General features: G+C 31.0%; 1 protein-coding gene across 2 annotated transcripts in view; it reads right to left on the bottom strand.

Moving 5' to 3' along the window:
* LOC107448427 (plexin A3) overlaps positions 1–17879 on the bottom strand; it is a 38381-nt gene that overhangs the window by 1564 nt on the left and 18938 nt on the right. The window contains exons 9-20 of one of the 2 annotated variants that reach the window (XM_043042263.3): positions 17475–17586; positions 15936–16064; positions 13364–13471; positions 11604–11697; positions 10439–10626; positions 8907–9076; positions 8524–8653; positions 7119–7255; positions 6793–6984; positions 4696–4789; positions 2677–2940; positions 915–1091 (exon numbers count right to left, since the gene is read on the bottom strand). In XM_043042263.3, coding sequence (XP_042898197.3) covers positions 915–1091; positions 2677–2940; positions 4696–4789; positions 6793–6984; positions 7119–7255; positions 8524–8653; positions 8907–9076; positions 10439–10626; positions 11604–11697; positions 13364–13471; positions 15936–16064; positions 17475–17586 — 1795 coding nt within the window. The remainder of the gene's footprint in view (positions 1–914; positions 1092–2676; positions 2941–4695; positions 4790–6792; positions 6985–7118; positions 7256–8523; positions 8654–8906; positions 9077–10438; positions 10627–11603; positions 11698–13363; positions 13472–15935; positions 16065–17474; positions 17587–17879) is intronic. The other variant, XM_087167788.1, reaches the window with a different exon arrangement.

Here is a 17879-nt window from a genome sequence, read left to right as displayed (position 1 = left end):
ATCAGAAATCCGAATCCGTTTAAAAAAAAAGTATGTTTATTCAGATAAAGTAAGTTTTTGTGTCTGATATTTAACTTAAAATGTCCTCTGCACTAATAAATTAGCACATTTGAGTTCAACCCCTCGAATTATTAAGATTGAGTCCTAGAAGGTTAAAATCTAATTATTAGATGATATTCTGGGTGATCCTTTTTTTATATTTTGAACACTGTACTAAAAGGCAATATGGATATTGTTTATTTTTACTTACTATTTTAATGTGTTTTTTTAATTTATTATTTTTCTTAGAAACTGAATGTTACAGGAGGTTTGACCCATCATACTATATCATATATTTTAACAGATACTCCTATCAAACAGGAAATCGAGAAGCGAGACACACATTAAAAATATAAAAAAGGTTCTCAAAGCATTAAAGAAGATCAAGAAACAAACTAAAAAGTGATAAATAAAAAATCTTCAGACATTTCAGTTCACAGAAAACAATATCAGTTCAGTATTTTTTTGTGTCCTCTATAAATAAGTATATGGTATTTCTTTTTAAGCACAATTTTTGCTTTTAGCAATTATGTATTTAGATATGTAATGGTATACTTTTTATGTACCTTTTTAATTTCTGTAGTAACAAAGTAAGTCAAACTTCCCATAAGTACAGAGTTTCAAAGCAGTTTGCACATTCTTGAAAACGCAATAATAAGAAGCTTAGTTTATAATTTTTAAGTAAACAGTAGTATAGGAATCATTTTGACGAATATTATAAGCTATCAAACAATGTCAAATTAAAAAAAAGATATAATTAAAAAAAATACTTTCACCCCCTATTTTCTCCTTAAACCTAATTTTCGTTCAGCTTAAGTTTGCCCAACTCACAGTTTTTATCTTTTTGTACAAAGCCACTATTTAAATGTACTTACCACAATTTCAAGAAGCTCATTTTCATAAAGGTCACTGTTTGGATTTTTGTCAGCAAAAATGGTACTTTGTGGTTCACACGTAATACGGGATGGGGTCAAAGACGTCAAATTGCAATATCCTGTTCCAATATGAACTATAATGTCACTTACTTGAAAAACATAGTTCATGTTATTTCCCTACAACAAAAATGTGTCAATATTAAAGCTATGGCGCTTCTTAAACTCTAAGTAAAATTAAACGTAAGAAAAACTAAGTAAACTAAAAGTATACTTAGCTCTTCAATTCATTTTCATGAAAAATAGATAATAGATGAAAAATAGATAAAAATAGAAATAGATGCCATAGAAACTATAAAAAGTGTAAGTCAGAATGAAACGAAACGTTAGTACAACGTTGATATTAGAAAGTGATAAAAAATCAAAGCAAAATAATCATTTATTGGAGGAAAAAATGCAAATGAGCTGAGGTTTTAGCACCCTTTTCTTTATGTACCCTCTAACACCTCTGGTTTGAATGCTGGATGTGATCTGTTCGGGCATAAGGGATTTAAAACTCTTATGATGTCCTGCGGCATCTCGTTCCATAGTTACTGTGAAAACACTGCGACATACACCAAACTCGGATGTTGTCTTACTTACTGTCCCAAGAGGTCCCAAGTATGCTTGTTCAGTGATAAATCTGGGGATCAAGCAGGCTAGGAACGGTGGCAATATGGCAAGGGCATTACCGTAACACCGTTGCTGCCTCTGTCAGAGCAAAACTAGCCGACATGTTGAAAAATGACTCCTGTGAGCCCTGTCAGGAGAGGGGACACGTGTAGCGGAAGGAAGTCACGAACAAGCATAGTCGGTGCTGTTATGGCACCGTGAATCAATGTTGGAGATTATCGTATATGCGATGACACCTCTTACCATTATACTAGCGTAAGAATTATTGTTCTGTCGCGCAACGTAGGTAGGATTGAGGCATTCTCCACGGGGCCTTCACACTCATGCACGATGGTCATTATTGTCCGAATTAAATATGAATTTATAACTGAAGACAATATGGATCCATTCGGTTGGAGTCCAGTCATGTCGACAGTGAAACAACTGCAAAGGTGAGTGGGTTTTAACCCTGCCTATGGAGTGCAGCAGCACAGCACTTTTACAACTAGTGTTTTGGTATGAGATTCAATTGCATACGGCACACAATCACTCATAATATTGATTCAGGGTGCCATTACAACCCAGAAGTACGTTCATGACATTCTTCAAGCACATGTGTAGCCACTCAGGACAAGGCTTCCAGAAACCATTTTTCCACAAGCAATGATGGGTCAAACTCAGCAAGGGCGTCAAAGAAACGCCTCCATCACGTTATTCATATTCTCTATCTAGCTCGATCTCCAGATTTTTTACAGAACCAGCATTTATGAGACCACATAATGCTGCAAATTGAACAGTTTCCGAGTTTAGTCGATTTATTGGTTCTTTTACAGTAACTGTAGAACAAGATGCATCAGGACATCATATCGGATTGGAGGCGACAATGATCGACACTATCGCACCTTGCATTCACACTAGAGGTGGCTGAAAAGGGTACTTCATTTTTTTGCTGGTAATAAATGTTGATTTTGCTATGATTCTTTAATCATTTACTTATTTAATCGTTGTAATTACGAATGTAAACTTTCGTTTCATACCGAAAACTCTTTCGGTGAACGCTAATTTTCACTAAATTTTATGGCAATGGATGCATTTCGGGAGTCAAATTACTAACCTCAATAACGAGATTTTCTCCACGGTATTGTATGATTCCATTATTTTCGGTGATAGAGTAAACAACTGGATCTGGATACATGAAAAATTTAGAAAAACCAGGCCGGTTGCTTAAATTTGTCACTCTTTCAACGTTATCCATTCTGATGCCATACTCCAGTTGTATGGGTAGCGTATTGGTTCCATCTTTAACAAAATTCAGCTTTTCAATTGGTACCTTTGGACTAGGACACATAATTTCTGTTTCAGATAAAAGTTCGCAAGTCTAGATAAAAAAAACACCAGTAATTAACATTTACAATTATACATTTGTTTTATCGAATTCATTAAATGTTACAAAATATGTGGATGAATTTTGCTGCAGAAAACACTATAGATACTCCATCCTCCAGCAATACCTCATGTCATTGTATCCGGTCTACTTTCTCGCCATTTGGTTGTCGTGTTGGACTTTTTGAAGTTGTCGGTTTGCTATTAATTATTTAAACTAGAATTTCATTTATTTTCGTTTATAGAAATTTTCATGCATTTTATGGTATATGTATCGTGTTACAGAGAATACTAATTTAATTTAATAAATAAATATCTGTGTGAATATAAAAGAACATATGTTATGAAGCAAATATTACTTTTCGATGAATAATCTTTCTCCTAATTTCAGCAATAAGCATAAAATTATTGCTTAAAACACATTCGTTAGACTAAAAAAACAACTCTTACTGCAAGATTTGAAATATCTTAGCTATGTATGCAATAGCAAAACAATCCAAAAATTTAAAAACAAATCAAAATGAAGGTTGCTTTAGTGATTTCAATAAAGATTAGGCGAAAATTTCTTTCAAAATTAAAATCTAAATTTACTGAGATTGTCTTATTTACTTGATAAAATAAATATCTTAAAACTTTAAATTGATACTCTTATTTACTTTTATATTCAAATGGAGAAAAAACTGAGTATTTTACAATATTGCCTCATAGGATAAACTTTTATAAGCTAGTGGTAACTTTCCAACCAGAACTTTTCTTGGCGTATTTCTGAGGTTTTGTGTACGCTTACTTCTGTATGGAAATCACCATCAAAAGTAATTTTTCCTTTCAATTTTGCAAAAGTTACAAATTTAAAAATGGCGAACAAATAATGAAAGATTATTTCAAAAATTAATTGAAGAAAACATAAAATTGGATAAAAAAAATTGTACGATTAAATCCTTTTTTGCTTTTCCTGTTTGTAATAGTGATATGTCATAGTTTCAAAATATTTTTTCCGTTCTTAAATATTAGTTTAGGACTTCTAATAAAGACAACGCAGTTATTTTTTACTTTCTTTTCACAAGATTACTAAAAATATAGATTACGAGCGATGATAATTAATCACCAATAGTGGTACACAAATATTTTTTTTTTATTAAGGGTTTGGTTTAAGAGGTCCATTTCATTTTTTTTATGTTCTCATAAATTCTATATTATATTAACGAATGCAATAAAGAAAAACTTAATTTGGAGTCAGCTCTATGTTACGCATCACGTTAAACAAAAAAAAAATAGTGAAAAATAGGGAATAAAAATGTATTACATTAAGCCTAATTATTAAAATGTTTGTTACTTCATGTAACTATGTGTCTATTAACAAACAAAATATAGCATCAAACAAAATGTGATAACTAGTGAAATTTAATAACGGGAATAACTCAGGTTAAATTCTTATCATACTTTAATAGTCGATCATCTAGCATAAATTTTCAAAACCATTCCTCGAAAGAAAAAAAAACTATGCAGTAAGTTTTTTTTATTAATTAATTTATTTTAATTGTTATTGTTATTGAATTTTTCCGTATCTATTATAATTCTTATCTTTTATTTTTTTTCAATTGGTTACCATGACAAAAAAATTAACAATGGTCAGATTTAAGGAAATAGATTAAAATTTATTATTGTACTACTTTGGAAATTTAGTATTTATGAAATCGTGAAGAACAAAAGAAAGAAAAATGATACATAAAATCAATTAAAAATTACTTACATGATTAAATTCTACTTCACCTACTACAATATAGATGTGATGAGATGGTACTGTGTGAAAATTTTTTCCTTTTACTGTTATTTTGATTCCACCGCTAAAATTAAAATAAAGACTGATTTAAATATTTATGATTACATTTGTTTAAAAAAAACGTAGAAACGCACAAAACTAGTATATGTTTTGTCAGGATAAAAACCTTCGATTAGAATTATTCAACGTACAAAATGTCTTGACTGAATTTCAATTAATCTATTTGAATGTACAATACAGTCACAAGTATGAGGACATGTCAAAAGTCAGATTGACCAACTTTCACAGCAGAATTTCATAACGTTGACTTGGATAAAGTGCAATGGAATTCCACTATAAAATTCTCTGGACCATTATGCTGCTTCTTCTAGGTTGGTCTTCTTCCAGCAATAGAAGAAGGGTGTTTACTATCGGCTAATTTTCGCTTTATACACCGGCGTTTATTTTGACCGATACAGCATAAAATGTGAGCCATTCGATTAGAGAAGCCGTAGTGGACGTCTAGTTGTGATACTGTTTTCCAGGCTTCGCAAACAAGGGACACAAGTCAGCATAGGGGCTTTACCAGGTGATCACAGAAGAGGCTAAAATCTGCCACATTCTCTGCATTATCATTTAGGAAACATTGCTGGCAACCTTCACTTAGAACATTTGTATTTCTCATTAAAGGGCAATAGATTGGTCCCAAGTTACATGTATATTCACCTGAACTTCTACCATTTTACACGGTGCCATTTTTCAATGTTGCGCATATCTTTACCATGCAAAATTTTTAATATTAGTTGTTTTAAAAATGCATATGGAAGCTACTGATGCAGCAAACGATCATGCAGTTTTAGTATTAGACCTAGAATTACAAAAGTTTCCCCTTGAACTGAAGTTTTTACGGAGTTCCTGTCCACAAAGCCAACTCTCGACTCCCTTTATATGCTAATGATTATGGGCAACGAGAATTGTGACCCTAGCAACCCTAGCCCACTGATGCCTAGCTTTAGCAATTGGTTATTATATGTCAATGTAGAATGTAGGTGATAGTCATCTTAATAAGAATGGGACTGTGCATATGCCTAGTTTTAAGAAATCAATAATATTCCAAATACTTTGAAACAATCTACCGTAAAATATATACAATTCCAGAAGTATTTTTTTGATTGTAAAAGAACAATTAAAGGTTTGATATCGGAACAAAATATTTCGAATGCAAAACCTTGAGGTTAAAATCACTTTTTCATGACGCGTCATGAGCGTGTATGGAGTTGCATTCACAAAATTAAAAACGGAATACTTCAGATCTCATTACTCATTATTTAATTATTATGTTCTATGATGCAATACTAAATGTTCAAGAGAATGACCATAAATAGGCTAGTTAATTTGGTCAGAATATATTTAAAGTACCGAAATCAAATACACACACAAAAAGATTTTTTCCCGATAGATTCGAACCTTTGATCATTCAAACATGGAGGCGTCCGTTATATAAGGAATAAAATACTTGAAGTTTAGTCAAAAGTGTATTAGAAAGTTTCAGTCTCTTATTGTTAAATTTACTTTTTCAAATGTTGTCATATAAATAGAAATATACAAGCGAATCGAAGAAAATTTAAAAATGACTTTAAAATTTGTTTATCTAATCTTATTATTTTATGCTAAAATTTTTTTTGCTGAAAATACAATTTTTTTTCTTTATTTTAATAATCATAAATAGTTTAATTGTAGTAATATTAATTAGCATCCATCTTATATGTGAGTTATATGTGACTATACTTGTTATCTTCCATATTCAGGCTACACACTTTACTTTGAGTGTCAAAAATCCGAAAAGGTATGATTATTCAGAGAAAATAGATATTTGTGTCTGATCGGGTAACATTAAATAATTCCTGGGTTAATTAGTGTATTTAAAGTTTATTTTCTGAATAATTTAGATTGTATGTTAATAAGTAAAAAGTTCAGTCGTTTGTTCAAAAGAATTGTAATTTTGCGTTCTGTATGCGAATACCATTATCAAAGGCAGTGTAAACAATGGAAACTATTTTGAAAATAAAAATCATAGGGATCATCGACCTGGGAATTCCTTTGGGAATATCTTTTTGGCCTGAGGAGCTAGATTCTACAGCTATGACAATAGGATCTTCTACATATTCAAACTTCTGAGAGAAAGAAATTCTCGTCCCACTATCAAACTGAACAGCAATAGTTTGTCTGTTGGTCTCTTTGGAAGCTGGAGAAATGCACTTTATTTTTCCTGAGTCACGACTATGAAGGAGGAAATTGCTATGTCAAACATTTTAATTACATTTTTTTTAATAAATTTTAATATTTAGATGCATATGTATTTAGTGAACAAAATAAAAATATCTTCAAAAAGAAAAAATCTTGAAATAATTTACCTGTGAACTATGCAAAGCTGTTTGCCAATAAAGACCTTAGCTTTGTTGCCAGTGTCCATATGCAAGCCCACTATAGTTAAAATGGTACCACCTGACTTTGGTCCCTTGGTTGGATCAACATTAATTATTCTGGAGCTCTAGAAGGATTAAAATTTTAGAAACTTTCTATCCAGTTTTGGAATTATCTTTTCATGATTACTCAAAATTTTAAGAAGTTTTGCACAATACAAGAAACACATCTTAAATTGCTAAAAGTTGTATAAATCTTTCTCAAAATAAATTAATAATAATCTCAAATTAAATGAATATTTTGCAGAATATTATTAAGTAAACTAGTAGAATGTAATGAAATGCTTAAACTTTATGAACTGTAAATAACAAAAAGTATCCACGCTGATGGCATTAAAAAATTTCAATGCAAAATTTAATCAAACATTATGAAAAACATTCTCGAATTTTCTTTCCTAAATATTGCAAGATGCAAATGAGTTCCCTTATTACAATAATTAAAACTAAAATTTAAAGCATTAAAATGAAATTTGCTTAAATAAAAGTAAGATTAGTCTAGTAAAATGTTAAATTCTTTGAGATGTGGAGGTCTTCTTTTATAAGAAGTGTTATGCTATGCAGAGGTTGCATTTCGACTTCGAATGATGTCCTTAACTCAAATCTTCAAACACGACTTCTGCAACAATTTGATAATTGGTACAGTTTTAGTTTAAGACAGAATTTTGCTCTCTTGAAATTATTCATTCACAAAATAGACATAAAAATAATAATAATAATAATAGCATCATCGTGACAGAATAATCAACTTAAAATTAACTCAGGCACTTTACCATAATTCAAGATGAAGATAAACATATTCGATTTTATTTTTCTCATCAAATCGCAGTACATTTTCAAAAAAATTCAGTGAAAATCTGAACTATTCTGGCTTTTAGTACTATTTTTCATTTTTTAAATTCGAGTGATTTAAAATTTTTTTTCGGCGAATGACATTAAAAGTATGATGTTAGAAATTTTAGTGTGCGTTGAACCCCATTATCGTTAAAGTTGGCTACAGTTTTAATAAGATGTCTAATTGAACTATATTGTTTTGAAAGCTAAGCTATGTTATATTTGATTAAGTAACACTATTTTTTTACTTACTGAGAAACTTATAATACATTGTAACTTAACGCCTTCTAAGGATTGCAGCGAGTATGCCAAATATCATGATTCAACGTTGTGTTCATATTTTTAAAGAAAGCTTTTACTTTCTGATTACAGAGTCGGATGCTTTGTTTAGAACAGAGTAAATTTAAATTTTGTTGTTACATGGAATTTTAATTAAAAAAAAAAGGAAATAATAAAATCTTCGTTTGGGAACAATGTTACATAAAACTTTAATCAGTTGACTTACCACAAAAGAATATTGTTCTTTGGTCCGAGCAAAATACTCTCTCAGAACTCCAACTTCAATGAAACCATCCAGACGGAGTTTGGTTTTTTCATCAGTAAAATTTAACGGTTTTTCAACTTTACAAACGATCCTGGTTACAAAAATAATACAATTAAGGATGCAAAATTACAATAGTGTCGCAGTGAAATTTTTATTTCAGCATTTTAAAATACTTTCTATGGAATGAGTTACGTAAATTCCATGTAGAGAAAGGCAGCTGAAGTGTGAGAGCATTATCTCACAAAACAGCAATACCCAGACAAAAATAAAACAGTAATACTAAACAAGCAATACCAGACAATGATTTAAAAAAAATTAAAGTATGAAAAGCGTTTTAAACTTACTGTGTACTTTTGACATACAATTCCTCATAAGTAGTGCATTTAGCAATTTCCTTCCCGTTACCTTGAACAATTCGCACGTTACTCTCTATATCATAATAATGTCTTCCTAAGTTGATTCCATTAATGGTAATATTTGTGCCGCCATCCAATGGTCCAGATTTCGGGATAAACTACAAGGAGACAGTTCATACAGTGAGCAAAAAACAAAAAAGGAACAGAAAAAAAAAAACGTTCTGGGACTCAGTTTCAATGGTTCAAAGAGATGGTTTCAAATATGATAATTAGTAAGTACAGACAATATTTTAAGTTACGAAATCAGACACAAAAACGTACTTTCTCTGATTGAACAAACAATTTTTTCAATGGATTCGGATTTTTTATCCCCAAAATGTAGGAGTATGGTCTTGTATGGTACGCAATCTGGGAAGTATGGTACCCATAGTACGCCTACCCTGTACGCAATTTAGGAAGTATCGTCCCAATAGTTTGACTAGGAGAGCGATCCAAAATTTGTACCCCTTAATGTTTACTTTTACTGTACTTTTCGCGTATTGAAATATGCCTCTCGAGAACTTTTTAAGCACTTTTAAGAACTTTTTTTTTACCATATCTCGAGAACTTTTTGAGTGAATTGAAATTTTTTTTGTACAGTATTATGAAATTAGCTTATCCAAAGATAATTTCATGCAAAAATTAAATTTTAGTAAATATTTACTACTATTTTATTAAGCAATAGTCGAAAAAGTTTTGCATTGTAAGGTATATAATTTTTTACAGCATTTTAAAGTATGTAATTTTAAATGGGAAAATACAAATTTTGAGCGAAGTCGGTTGAATTTTTTCTGAGATATTGAAATTTAAATGTATGACTTATTGAAGCTAGAACGCGATCATAAATATTCAAGGTGGTTCGTTATAAAAATTTTTCGCATCTTTCGCGTGATATATTTCGTCATTATATTAATTACACGATATTTAGATTAAATATCGCGTGGACAAAATATCTTGTTGACTATATCACGAGTGGACTAAACAACTTATGCCACGTGGAATTTTTTTTTCATGCATAGTTTTGTCCAAGCGAGAATTCGGCCGAACGCCCCTTTATGTTTATCCGAAAAGACTAATGATGCCTAGGATATAATTTACTGTCAAGCAACATCCGTTAAGTATTTGTTATTGCTTTTAATTTGGGTACTAAACTAAAATATATCTTGTTAACTATTTAATAAAAGTTAAAAAAAAATTACTGTGTATTGGAACTTCAGATATGCATGCTTTCTTACAGAAAATTAGAAATTTCAAAACGGCCTATATAATCTATAATTGCTGATCTATCCCCCTCTTCCTCCATAATACAAATTACTACAAATAAATGACTTCAGAATTAGCAATTTCTTTACCAGATACTGGATATAACTATTTTTTCTGATTAAATTGTTTTTTTATTGTTATATTTCCGAATAAATTGTAAGATTTTATTGAAAGGGAAAATAATTCATCGAATTATTTTTTTCTATCAAAATACATACACTTATTATTTGAGGATTCGGGCATATGTAATCCTGATCAAGCCACAAATTCATCAGGGTGTGATTACAGTGTTCATGAACTTGACAAGACTCTTTGTCTTCCTGGCACCAACCACATCCATATTTTTCGGGTAGTTCCAAACATAGCGCACAGCTTTGAGCCATTTTGGAACATTCATAAATGAGCACTGAAAAAGTAATAAATTAATAAGTAAAATCTTTTAATAATTAATCTCTAGAATAGAACAATAGACTAATGAGTGCGTACTGATGTCCTCCCAACAGTTTCAGGTAAATAAACAGATGCAAAACTATATTATTTGGAACCAACTGCCATTTTACAAGACAACATGTCTAAATAAATAAGCTCAATTTTGAAATTTAAAGATAGTATAATTAAAACATATTAATTTTAATTATTTTTATTTTAAGTAAATAATTTCGTTTATTTTAAATAATTGAGCTCGAATGTGAATGAAGTTAGATTACTATTGGTCATCTTTGAAAGTGAAAAAAAAATATTTGTGAATTTTACAGGGTATATAATGTTTCGCCGTATTGTCAGAAAAAATTATTATGACTTTGCCAGCGATGTACTTCAACAATTAAAGATTTTGAAACTACCAGAAACAATATATTTTATTTCTCAGTGCAATAAATAATACTATAAATAAACTAAGTTACAGCCAATTTTATAAGATTTCTGCACTTCATGATATAGTTGTTTTATTTAAAGTATCTATTTAATGCAGGCAAAGTACCACGAAAAGAATATTTTTATCTGTACATTTTTTCAAAGATTCCAGAGCCAATTTTAAATTTCTTGTCCGAATTCTAAAGATAATTGTGCTATTTAATAATTACTATCCCATTTATTTAATTTAAAATAAATTTCTCAAAATGATAAGAAAAATTTCTAATTAAATTTATGTTTTTTATCACATTTTAAACCATTTTGTTCTCTATGCGTTAAGTTATCTCTAAAGTCATTTTTATATATTTATGTAGTTCATTTTTACTCATTATAAGCTTTTATTTGTAATAATTTCAGATACTCGAGTTTAACGAGTACGCTGCTTTAATAAACTGATTGTTCTGATACCCGATATAAAGTAGTTCGACCATAATACAATTATATGCAAAAATAAAATGACTAAAAATTTACCTAGAATGTTCTCTGGATTATCTATCAATTTATCTTCGTCATACAAAACAGAAAAATTAGCATAGGTACTTGCGTTTCCAGAGCTAAGAGAAAACTAAAAAATAAATATGGTTCATTAATTTTAACTTCATGTAATATGCAGATATTACGTTATATTTATTGCCGTATTTTCGACACTCTTGTGCTTTTATAAGAAATAGTTTCGTAATTACTTCATGTTGGTTTTTCTACCAATTTTTTTCATTAAATAACGCTGCATAGCATGAAAAAACAGAAACTGACTGCATTCCTGCTGAATATGTAAAATAAAGTCTTTAACAAGAATATAAACCCAATTTTCTCCCAATCACTCACCATTTTCTGGGTGCTCTTCTTCCTGTGTCTATCATATTTCGATGATTTCATGGCCATGAAAAACGTTATTTGAAAGATGGAAACTTATATAGATGGAAACTTTTCCCGTTAGGTTAAGGCTATCGATGACCAGAAATGAGTGTTTCAGTCAATGACTGTAAAAATAAACGTATGCTCGAGAAGCTGTCAAGACCATAAAATTACTGGTCTGTTCGTAAATATTTTCTCTCAAAATATATGGCCACTGACCGTAAGTTAACAGTAAATGTAATTACTAGTAAATGTAATTCTGAGTTCAGGCCTTCAGACTAAAATGATTTGTTTGTCGAATAACTGTGAATTGTGGAATAAGACGAAGTGGTGTAATGCTGCCATCTATTGAGAAGTAAGAGAGTTACGTTAAGAGAGTTACATGGGAAACAGTCTGTAAGAAAAATAATATGTCTCGTCCCGGTCACCAATGTAAAAGGAATAGGATCGAGATTTTCTTTTTCATTCGCTGGAATCGGACCCCATCAGTGCTGACGTAAAAATATCCTCAATGGCAGACGGATCATGGGTTAGAGTCCCCTTCCCGCAGGGCTAATCATGGGAGGTTTCAGTGGTTTTCATCTTCATGCACCGGAAATGCGGGTTTGTTCCATCAAAAAGTCCTCCACAAAAGCAAATTTCTCCCGATACTTGATCCTGGAGTTCCCCTGTCTTCTGAATCGGGTTCAAAATTACAAGGCTGTGGAGTTGAACATTGGTAGCTACAAACTCAAAATTGGGTCGGCTGTTAATTGATGGTTATAAAATAAAATATACCGTGATGGAGCCGAGATGGCTCAGGGGATAGAGCGTTCTCCTCCCAATGAGGTGAAAGGGGTTCGAATCCTAGCGATAGCTGGCCAATCCCAATTCCGCTTCAGGCTTTGCACCGCCCACAGTTCTGACGTAAAAATATAATTAGTGGCAGACGGATCCTGGGTTAGAGTTCCCTTTCCATCAGGCTAGCCGTGAGAGGTTTACGTGGTTTTTCTCTCCATTTAATGCAAAATGGGCTTAGTTTCATTAACAAAGTCCTCCATGAAGGCAAATTACTTCCTATACTTGATACAGAAGTTACCTTATTTTCTGGATTAATTTCAAAATTACAAGGTTATGAAATTGAACATTAGTAGTCGTAAACTCAAAATTAAATTGGACAGTTACAAAATAAAATATACGCAAGACCCCACAGACAAGAAATCCGATGTATACCCCAGGAATTATTATTTGTAATATGTTTACGTTGTTTATCTTTATTGTGTTTTCTAATATGGTAGTCATAAGAATAATAATCATTAACATTTGATTTTATTCAATAGTGTGTTTTTAATTACTTGTTTGTTAAAGATTTTAAAAGTTATCTTACTATTGCTTACCGTTACTTCTTCACAGGATAATAAATCACCATTTAGAGTTGCCTTGACCTTTTGAACTACTTCTTCAATAATGAATTGGCATAAGAAGTTTTTATCTTTCATGTAAGACTGTGAAAGAAAAAGCAAAATTGTGCTACTAAGAAATAGTATTATTTAACATAATTTTAAATGCGCATTATTATATCTAAATTTTGATGTACTTTCAAAATGCCCAATAAGTGTCGATAGTTTTATCGACAAGAATTCAATTCTTGCATTTGATTGTCCCGTGAACCCTAAAATGTGCGTCAATATTTTTCCCTGTTAAAGTTTAGCGATAGGTAAACTTCTTGAAAACAGAGCTCTAAATATTAATTTTAATCCGCATTTAGAATCATTATCTATCAGTATTTTAAAATAATACTGATTTGAATCAGTATTTGCAGTATATTGATACGGCAGAAAAGACAATTTTTGATTAAAAATATTTAGCTTAGAGGAAAATAAACAAATAAATGCAATTTTTTTAAGAAAACTTCAATTAGTTAAAAAATAGTTGATAAGTTTAATTATTTTATAAAACTTATTTGTCTTTTTAGCATTATTTACACATTATGGAATACTTTTATAGTACATATTTCTGTACATTTTGATTATGAAACGAAATCCCATGGACTCCAATAATAAGACACTTATATTCCATAAAACTGTGCAAAAAGTTGCTGGAATCAAATTTTTTATCTTTCTTATAATTTTTTATTGTTAATTAAAAACTTCTATCAACGAGAGTAAAACCTATTATACTTATTCGTAAAGACGCACAATGATCCAGAATCTTGAAATTTTATTTTTTAAGAGATATAATACCAAATGTTTCTCTAATACATTAGATGTTAGGTCTGAGATGACATGTATTTGAAATTTCGTATATGCCATGTCCACTCCAAGTCGGAAATGTCGTCACGAGGACATACTTAACATCCCACAACAATATTGCAATTAGAGCATCGTAGGGATGCAGCTGGGTTGCCTTTACGCTCACCTACTTAAGTTTTGATTTCTTCTCGTAAGGAGCACTGACAGCTACCAAATACACTGCTACTGCAATAGTCTGTCTATGGAAAGAAACTCCCCTAGACATTCGTCAGAAGCAGTGGCTGTGACTATGGTTGCGAGATTTAATTACGAGGGTCATCCAGAAAGTAAGTTTCGCTATTTTTTTTTCTAAAAAAGGAACTCACACTTTGAGGAACATGTTTACTGGCAACAAGTACAGCAATGTTTCAGCTATTTTTCAACATAGCCACCACCAGAATTGAGACACTTGTCGTATCGTGGGATCAACTTTTGTATCCCTCTGTCGTAGAGCTCTGCCGCTTGTAAATGGAACCAGCGTGTGACAGACATCTCTGCAGAAATTGCGACGTGCCATTCAAAATAAGAGGCGTGGAATGCTTACAGTACGTGTTGTGCTCCTCCATGACAATGCTCGTCCACATACGGCTCGACGCACAGCAGCTGTTTTGACGGAATTTGCTTGGAAGTTGTTTGATCCTCCACCCTACAGCCCTGATCTTGCTCCCACCGATTTACAAGTTTTTTTGCACCTCAAGAAATTCCTGTCCTCAGGTGAGCGTTTTGGCAAAGACGAAAAGCTGAAGACGTATGTCACACGCTGGTTCCATTCACATGCGGCAAAGTTCTACTGCAGAGGGATACAAAAGTTGATTTTTCGATGCGACAGGTGTCTCAATTCTAACGGTGGCTATGTTAAAAAATAGCTGAAACATTGCTGTACTTATTGCCAATAAATATGTTCCTGAAAGTGCGAGTTCTTTTTTTTTTTTAAAAAGTAGGGAAACTTACTTTCTGGATGACCCTTGTATTTCAAGTAGGGTCGTTGGATCATGCTTAAGACAAGCTTTGGCTCAAGATGGGGAAGAGGGGAGTGAGGGGAGTTCTTTCCATGGAAAAACTACAGACAACGCGGAATGTTTCATCTTGTATTAAGATATGTAAAGACTTGCCTCATGACCTTGAATATCAAAGGAAGAATTCTTTCACATCTAGATAATAGTTACGATTTTTTTTTTCTCGAGCAAATCTCATTATGTAATAGAACTCGTTGTACCTCTTTCCTGACGAAAAAGATTGAAGCAAGTGTTTACTAACATTTGAGAGTTGCTCATCACGTGTTTCTATTAAAGAAAGTGTTATAGGGTCCAGCAATCAATGCTTCATTCAAGATCAAGCACCTGAAGTAACATTACGAAGGCGCTATTAGCACACATGCACATAGCAAGCATAAAATGCAATATAACGTATTAAAGCAATATTAACTAATTTTTGACTAGTTGTTCAAATGGACCCACTTTACATTTGGTGTTTTAATTTTTGTGATCATTTTTACTCCATCTAGTTGACTTAACAAAATTTTCTTATATCTTCATCTTAATGCCTTCTAAACATTTATTTATGGAAATAACGCTATTATTTCTGTTACGTATACACAAACAGAGATATACTTTGGAATTTTCCTTGCACAATAAATCGAATACGAACTAATGATATGGTATACGTTAACACTACACACTTTTATACCATCAATTTTGACTGAAATTCGTTCTCTGTTTCCAGATGGAATTAAAATTTCTGTTGATTTGCCAGCTTTCAGAATTCTTGGGCAAGAATTAGGCCCAGATACAGATTTTGGGTTCAAAGCCTGCAGAAGAATAAAGAAACATATAAAATGAGCATTAATTACATTTTTGTTTATACTGATTTAAGATTATTGACAACATAACATTGACAACGATCAATTTAAGTAGATGCTGATTTAAAAATTAAAAATATCTTCGGAAAAAGTACTAAAAAGATATTTGATCCTGAGTGACCAATTTCTCCAGGAAATCATTTGAAAACAGAAGGTAAGATTTGTTTATAAAATTTATCTCCTCATTAAGGTTCTTTTTTAAAACTGTAATAGTTTAATGTCTATAAAGAGCTCATTAAAGGTTTTTTTTTATCAATTAACAGAGCAGTTGTATTTATTTTAAGCTCCCTAAGACGTATTACCCGACTAATTTATATTGCCTCTCAAATATTTATGTTTATCAATAAATTATATTTAATTGTCAGTCATTTATATTTTCATTAAAAGCAAAATTTGCTCATAATAAAGTTTTAACAACAGATTTTCAATTACGCTAATACTTTGCTTAAATACTTTATTTTACGTTTGTCTTCTTTAAATTGTACTTCAATATCTTTTTTTGAATAATACTTTTAAAATATCAAGCAGACTTTCCTTGAAGATGAAAGAGAGGCAATGTAATGTTTGTTACAGTGCTTCAATATATAATGTACGTTGGTAAAATTACATGTAAGATAAATTTACAGAAACATAATTGTTTTTATTTAAATGACTCATTATTTTAAAAACTGTTCAAAATTTAAAAAAAAAATCGATGCAGTTTATTTTAAATATGCACATTTTAGCTTGAGATACTTATTGTTTAAAACTACAAATGGAATCAAAACTAGATTAAAAAATTTCTAGTAGCATACATAAATGACTTGGTAATACACGACAATGCAGGGATAGAAATGCACCATAGAAATTTTTTTCAGATCTGACTCTAAGTCACTTTCACGCATACTCTCTTTACAAATAAGTATGGAGTTTATAAGATGAAAAATATTAATCCTTTGTGAATTCGAAATAAAATTTACAGACCATAAGTTTAAAATAAGGCCGGAATGCCCTGGTATCGAGATTACCTGAAGTTTCCTGAAGCATGCAGTGAATGGAATATCAAACAATTTGAAATGCTCTGAACAGTTAGAAATGGGGCAGCTACCACAAATGATGATTCCACGTCGACTAAGTGTATCTCCCACCAAGAAGTCTGTTCCTCTATGTTTTGAATTATTTTGTAATACAATAAGAACTGTGAGTAATTTCATACAATAGCGTTAGGAATGCATCTTCCCTTTTTATCACAAATTTACGAACTTCTTAAACACTTTATATTTTTGAATCACTTTATATATTTTTTACCTTTCTGCGTTACTAAGTTCAAAATGTAAAATGTTTTCTTTTTTTAAATTTTTTTTAATAATTAAGACTTACAGAAATGGGTTCTATAAAAGCATCCTTTTGACATTCTTCAGTGTTATCAATGCAGGTATAGCTGTTTATGCACCAACTGCAAGGGAACTTACTGGAAACACAATCAGTACAACTAAAATAGTTAAAACATATACCATTAAAACTAATAATGAGTAACTTTTTTAATTCTTTTTGTCTTTACACAAGAAATATAAAACTGAATTTCTGAATAACAACAGATATTATTTATCTAAATATGAGTTCTTTTTTATAATTAAGTGTCACTTAAATATATTTTTTTTTTCTTGAAGGTGTCCGAGAATTTAAATATATTTTCTTTATAGCACGAGCATTAATAAAACTCTTTCCAGTTCGAAAAATAAAAAATAATTTGACTCTATTTATGAAAATATATTAATTTTTGGA

This window comes from Parasteatoda tepidariorum, chromosome 7 (genome assembly GCF_982258835.1).
Source record: "Parasteatoda tepidariorum strain Cologne lab strain chromosome 7, Ptep-v5.0, whole genome shotgun sequence".
Taxonomy (NCBI): domain Eukaryota; kingdom Metazoa; phylum Arthropoda; class Arachnida; order Araneae; family Theridiidae; genus Parasteatoda; species Parasteatoda tepidariorum.
The sequence above is the reverse complement of the archived record's forward strand: the minus strand, read 5'-3'. Positions and strand labels throughout refer to the sequence as shown.